General features: G+C 43.7%; 1 protein-coding gene across 2 annotated transcripts in view; it reads left to right on the top strand.

Moving 5' to 3' along the window:
• Positions 1-6,919, top strand: part of TSR1 (TSR1 ribosome maturation factor) — a 10,066-nt gene continuing 3,147 nt past the window's right edge. Inside the window, exons 1-11 of one of the 2 annotated variants that reach the window (XM_007454199.1) lie at positions 1-178; positions 366-469; positions 794-1,013; positions 1,133-1,267; positions 1,641-2,065; positions 2,839-2,998; positions 3,432-3,589; positions 3,848-4,044; positions 4,796-4,958; positions 5,308-5,418; positions 6,161-6,293. In XM_007454199.1, the coding sequence (XP_007454261.1) occupies positions 82-178; positions 366-469; positions 794-1,013; positions 1,133-1,267; positions 1,641-2,065; positions 2,839-2,998; positions 3,432-3,589; positions 3,848-4,044; positions 4,796-4,958; positions 5,308-5,418; positions 6,161-6,293 (1,903 nt within the window). In that variant the 5' untranslated portion in view covers positions 1-81. The remainder of the gene's footprint in view (positions 179-365; positions 470-793; positions 1,014-1,132; positions 1,268-1,640; positions 2,066-2,838; positions 2,999-3,431; positions 3,590-3,847; positions 4,045-4,795; positions 4,959-5,307; positions 5,419-6,160; positions 6,294-6,919) is intronic. The other variant, XM_007454198.1, reaches the window with a different exon arrangement.

Consider the following 6,919-nt stretch of genomic DNA (forward strand, 5'->3'; position numbering starts at 1 on the left):
AGGCCACACCCCCAAGGCGGGGACCGGAAGCGCTCGGTTCGGCCCGGAAGTAGTGCCGAATTGGTACACGTGAGCGGCAGCATGGCGGCTCATCGCTTTGGCCCGCTTAAGCAGCAGAATAAACCTCATAAAGGCGGGCGGCATCGGGGTCGGGGATCCGCGCAGCGGGACGGCAAGGGTAAGAAGGTAGGGTTGGAGGAATAAGGGATGTTTAGTCGATATTAACTGCTTTTCTTCATGCCCAGAATGAGCTCTTACCTACTCCGGCCTGGACCCCGCGCAAAGGCTCTGAGGAGAGCAGAGAGGGATCTCCTTTCTTGACCTGCTAGTGCCCTGCGCAAGAGCCTTTTCTGGTCTCCCTACAGGCCGTCTAGCACTGAAAACCCTAAGCAAGAAGGTGAGAAAAGATCTCAGCAAAGTGGACCAGAGGCATCGTGCCAGCCAGCTCCGAAAGCAGAAGAAGGAGGCGGTGAGAGGACGCGGGATTGGGGAATGGTGTGGCTTCACAACCGTTCTAGGCGGGTAATGCCTCGAACTAGAAAGTGTGACCCTGGGAAGGGGCCAGGGATGGAGAGTAACACTCTCCATCTGGGTCAGGCGTGCTGGCCCAGACTCATGCTAGAGCATTCTTTGCTTTGTTCCTAGCTCCTGCCTACCTCCTTGGCATACATGACACCTTTTACAAGAGAGATGCTGGTTGGAGGGTCGGGGTGGGCATCTGTACTGGTGGAAATGCAGTACTGAAACAAAGTACTGAAACATTGAGATGTTCTCTGATCCTTTCTTTCCTCAGGTTTTGGCAGCAAAGAGACAGCTCGGCAGCAAGGATGGCCCTCCTCATCAGGTACTGGTGGTTCCCCTGCACAACAGGATTTCCCTGCCAGAGGCCTTTCGACTGCTTCAGGATAGGGACACTGGAACAGTACACTTGAATGAATGGGGAAGCACCCATAGCTTTATGCTGTTATGCCCCCGCTTGAAACATCGGTGGTTTTTTACATCTGCAAGGCCAGGTTAGAGCATACAACAATATTTTCTATCACTATGTTTTGCATATTAGTGGTAATATTTTTTTAGTATAATGTGCTGATGTCAACCACCTCTTCCTACTGACTTTGTCTTTTGTTTCCAGGGGATCTGCACACTGTGTTAGACATGGCTAAAGTGGCTGATACCATCCTGTTCCTCCTTGATCCACTAGAAGGCTGGGATAGCACTGGGGATTACTGCCTTTCCTGCCTCTTTGCTCAGGGCCTTCCCACCTATAGTAAGTGAGCTGGGAGTATTGGAGGCCAAGGAAGGAAGTGAATTAGCATGTATAGTGCACTTACAATTTGCCAGACACTATGTCTGATGCTTGATACTATTGGAGGGTTGTACATGTATGGCCTTAACTTGGTCCATTGTTTACAAGTTACATATGAAGATGTCTTTTTATTTCTGGACTGCCCATTGCCCAGAGAAAGAAGAAGAATATGAAGTTTGGTTTTATTGTGAAATTTCTTTAGGGTAGCGGAGTGTTGGGTTTCCCAGTGATCTCTGGACTCACAACTGAACTGTTAGCTTGTTTGTGAGCCACAGGGGGGGGTTTTCATATAGTGAGGCAACAAGTCATGATACCCTTTCTCTTTTGTTCACAGCATTAGCTGTCCAGGGGGTTTCGGGCCTCCCACTGAAGAAACAAGCAGATGTCAGGAAGAAGCTAAGTAAAGCAGTGGAGAAGCGCTTTCCTGATGACAAACTCCTCCTGTTAGACACTCAACAGGAGGCAGGGATGCTGCTCAGGCAGTTGGCTAACCAAAAGCAACAGCATCTTGCCTTTCGAGATCGGCACGCCTACCTATTTGCTCATGCTGCTGACTTTGTGCCTAGTGAAGAGAATAACTTGTTGGGCACCTTGAAGATCTCAGGCTATGTTCGTGGGCAGGCTCTGAATGTAAATAGCTTGCTGCATATCATTGGACATGGTGATTTCCAGATGAAACAGATAGATGCCCCTATGGACCCTTTCCCTTTAAATCCTAGAGTGATCAAATCCCCAAAGGACCCAGGCATGGCAATGGAGGTAAGATTGGTGTTCTTAAAAACTATGTATTGTAGGTTCACGTGTAAGCTGGCAGAGGATGGGAACTACAGAGAGGGTAGTCTGTCTGCACACTTGGACAACTATCCTAGTCCCTGGAGGTAACGGCTAGTTCGAAATAAGGCAGTAGTCAACTACAAATAAGTTGCTATATCATATACTTATCCAGTACTTTGTAGATGCCTTGCATAGCAATTGGGTCAGGATTTATAGAAGGCACACAGGTTGTAGTCTCTTTCCTTAGACAACCTAATTAGGTCAGAAAAAAATGGCAAAGACCTGTGAAATAAAGATTGAGAAAGCGTGGTTGAGGTGCACACCTGCAGTGGAAGTTGAGAAAGAAGAGTGGCAAGCTTCACAGAAGAGATCAGACTTGAGCTAGGTGTTGAGAAGGATGAACGTGATTTATGAGTTGAAAAGAGATGGAAGAATATCCTAGCAAATAAAGACAATATGAACCTAGGCAAAGTGATGGACCAAAGGGTTTCTTTGAACTCTGAAGATAACAGCTTGATGGGAGTAAGGTGTGTAATAAATAGGTAGGCATGAGACCAGATTATGAAAGGTCTCGAGCCAAGCAGAGGTATAGACCTAGAATGGTAGGAAATGGAACCAGTTGAAAAATTCTGACAAGTTTTCACTTTCTGTTCTTCTATTTGAGGACTATGTTATTTCTAGATCTTTCTGGTTATTATGTCAGATTTAGTAGATTTTTTGCTAATATTTAATTGACCATCAACTGTTTGGGTTTTCAGATTTGTGCTACAGATGCTGTAGTTGATATGGAGGAAGACCTGAAGGTCCTAATGAAGGCAGACCCTGAGAGACAAGAATCTTTGCAAACAGAGGTTATCCCAGATCCAATGGAGGGGGAACAGACCTGGCCCACGGAGGAGGAGCTGAGTGAAGCAAATGGTTGGTATCGGCAAACTTGAAATTCTGGCCTAGAATTGTGGGTTTTGTCTAGCTGCTCACAGTGAGGACCTTATAAGGTAGAGTAGGATGAGGAAGTATTTGGAAGTCTTCTTTTACCTCCAGAGGCTATGTGTTTTCACTAAGCAAACACTGGACACAGCTTTACTTCGTCTCTCAAAATTACTTACGTTATTGTTTTCTAATGAACAGATAAACAACTTCTGATTTATTATAGGACTTATTTAGCTGTGTAAGTATTGCTAGTTCTGAGGCAGCTGAATTAAATTGGGAAGTAGTCTGTTCTCTTTATAGTGCCTGCCAGAGTTCCTGGTATCGGTAGCAACATGTAACATCTCGCCTATGTGAGAACGCCCAAAATAATAGGGGAAGGAAGGAGGTATATAATTTACTTAACTCATCTGGGCTTTTACAGACTTATTGAAGGAAACTTCCAAGGTAGTAAAGAAGGTTCCCAAAGGAACATCCAGTTATCAAGCTGAATGGATTTTGGATGCGGATGGCGAAAGTGGTGGGGAAGGAGATGAGTATGATGATATAGAACGTGAGGATTTTATGGAAGAGGAATCTCAGGTAAGGAAGTGGGCCCTTGGGCAACTTCTGTGTACAGCCCCAAATGCAAGGCAAGGTGCATTCCTGACCTTAAGGGGTATATGTGGTCAGTTTCTTAGGAAGGACTTTGTTGCCGGGAATGAGACTTTGTTTTATAACTTAGTCTCTATTAGAATTGATATTGGTTTGGACTAGGTATCTAGTAGAATTATTTTAGCTCGATGGCCTTTAGGGTAGAGATAGGAGTTTCCTCTGAAATGGTAATCCTTCGTTCTACAGGATGAGGGTAGTGAAAAGGAAGAAGAGGAGGAATGTGAAACTGTGACTGTAGGAGAGTCCATGCATGATGATCTGTATGATGAGAAAGTGGATGAAGAGGCTGAGGGAAAAATGCTGGAGAAATATAAACAAGAAAGAATGGAAGAGATGTTTCCAGATGAAGTAGATACCCCCCGTGACGTGGCTGCTAGAATTCGGTTAGTCAACAAGTCTAAGATCAATCAGTATGTTTTTATTTAAAACTTACGTGGCTCAGAACTATGTCAGTGTGATGTAAAAGAAGAAAAATACATTGTTCTTGCTCCTGAAGGGCTAATACTATATGGGAAGGTAAGACAGACATACGGGAAACAATGTTCATATTCTAGACTGTGTAGTACAGACTAATAACGTTACAGTACATTACTGAAGGAAATGCTGTGATTAATGCTTCCTTTGGAGCTAAGACTCAAAGTATATAACATTTGGAGATTTGGGGAAGTTTGGGTAGAACAGTGAGAATAAAAGAATGAAGATGTAGATGATCCTGTTTGCTCTAAAGGTGAGTCCAGAGAGTTTATGCTGGTTATTAGAGAGATAAGGCTTTTATCGAGGATCTTGCTAGTCAGGTTAAAGAGCCACTCCCTGATATGCACCAGGGAGCCGCTGTAAATACTTTTTTAAGAAGGTGGGGTTTGGTGCTGAAATACTTGTTTCAGGCTGTTTTGGAGTGTGGTTCTGATTTAAGCTGTTAGGTTATTTTGAGAGATAGTGAATTCTTTTAAGCTAAAGCCTTAGGCATTTTATTTATTTACTTATTTTTCAAAAATTAAAAAAAAATTGTTTTTTTTTTCTTTTTTTTTCTTCTTTTTAAGCCTTAGCCATTTTAGAAGTGAGTTGAGTGAAACGGTTAAGTAGCACCATATAAGTTTCACTATTGATTTATTTAAAATATCCTCTGTATTCTAGATTTCAGAAATACAGAGGCCTCAAGAGCTTCCGGACATCTCCATGGGATCCTAAGGAAAACCTCCCTCAGGATTATGCTCGGATCTTTCAGTTTCAGAACTTTATTAATACTAGGAGACGCATCTTTAAAGAGATTGAAGAAAAAGAGGTTGAAGGAGCTGAGGTATCTGCCTTCCTTTGTGCATCCCTATAATTTGTTTTTGTTTGCCAAGGTGCCCCCTCTACTCCTTCTGTTGGCATGAGTACCTTAATTAGTTTTGTGCTGCCTACAGCTGAATTAGAGGAGCTACTGAGTCAGCGGTAAGAGTGATATTGGGAACAAAGAGGTATCAGAGATGTTAGCTGAAAAAGCTTAATCTAGGTAGTTGAGGCATCTGTGAAGGGCCATCTTGAAGGGTGAGGATTGGCTTTATGGTAGTCTGAGAGACTTTTTAATTTATTTGGAGAAATGCTTCATCATTATTGAGACCTTAAGGGTAATTGCATGATTGTTTTCTGCTTTCTTCTGGCAGGTTGGCTGGTATGTCACACTTCATGTCTCTGAAGTCCCTGTCTCAGTGGTTGAGCTCTTCAAGCGAGGTGCACCCTTGATTGCATTTTCTTTACTACCTCATGAACAGAAGGTGAGTTAGCGTCTTGTGGGAAATGGGAGTTATGACACTTCCCAACCAGTTTTGTCTGGCAGTCTAAAGTTTTATGTGACTGACATTTTGCTCATTGGGATGCAAAAGTCTGCCTTTATGATTAGAGGTCAGAGAGGATGACAGAGAAGTCGATGATGGTTTTACCCAACATGTCTGAACCTGTCTGATACATCTCAGTGACGTGATCTCTGTGTGGTTCTGAGACTTCTCTGAGATAAGTACGTTTGTCAGGTCCCACTTGAACAAAGGGTTGGCATCCATGAAAATAAACAGGGTTAGTGCCAAGGTATAGATCTTTTTTCTCTTGATGGCCAGCAGTCATGTAGGTTGGGGTATATGTGAGAGCTCTGGCCTTTTGGTCACTGTGAGTAAGGGTTGAGGCAAGAAGTGTCTTGAATGAGTGTGGTTTAGAGGTGTGTGATGAGTGAGTGACTTGTAGGCACTGATTTTGTGGCAGATGTTGAGCTCTTGCATGTTAGACATGGGAAGGTCACCTACTGTAGCAGGGACATGAAAGCTCTGAAAACCAGCATATTTTCGATTTGAATGCCCGTTGTTGGTGAAGGTAAAAGGTGAATTTGTGTCTCTTCATCTACACTCCACCATAAATTAGTATTGTCAGTTCTTAGAGTAAATCTAATCTGCTGGTTTGGTTTGCCTTCTTTCAGGTTAGGCTACTCTATTCCTGATATGAAGTTCTGTTTTCCTATTTGGTCCCCAGATGTCAGTACTTAATATGGTGGTGAGCCGGCACCCTGGCAACACTGAACCTGTGAAAGCTAAAGAGGAGCTGATCTTCCACTGTGGATTCAGGCGCTTCCGAGCCTCACCTTTATTCTCTCAGCACACTGCAGGTAAGCAGTAGGGAAGCTTCTGGGTTCTTGTCCATCTTACTGTCTTTTAGGGGACTGAGATTTGGGGAGAGATGCAGAATACACCATTTCAAACTCTCAGTCTCTGGGTTAGAGGTATTTTCAGTACTCTGGTTTAGGAGCCAATGATGTTTCCATTCAAAGTGTCTGAACCTGTCTGAAGCATCCCAGTGATGCAACCTCTGTGTGGTGCTGAGGCTTCTCTGCCATGAGTATTTGCTGCAGAGGAGGTTTTGGATAGGAGTTGGCTGCTTTCTAGAGATGATGTGTCATGGAACCCTTGGCATCTGTTGTGCCAGTGGCCGTGTGGGTGAAGGCTAGGGGTGCCCTCAGTTGGATAAAGCAGAGTGTGTGGCTTCTGAGATGTTGAGACTGCATGAGAATTTAGAGTGTGGTGACCAGGAATACTTTTATGACAAAAGATGATTGTGCTCTTACGTATTAGGAGTGGGAAGATGTTTGCATTAACTTGGGGGCTTCTGAACATTACCTACACTCTCAACTCTCAGCAATGGCCGGAGGAAGGTGATAAAGGCAGCATTAATGGATGCTCTGGATAATTCTTTTCTCACCAGCCATGCTGTCTAAATGAAGGATTAATTTCTCTT

Source organism: Lipotes vexillifer, unplaced genomic scaffold, assembly GCF_000442215.2.
Source record: "Lipotes vexillifer unplaced genomic scaffold, Lipotes_vexillifer_v1.1 scaffold680, whole genome shotgun sequence".
Taxonomy (NCBI): domain Eukaryota; kingdom Metazoa; phylum Chordata; class Mammalia; order Artiodactyla; family Lipotidae; genus Lipotes; species Lipotes vexillifer.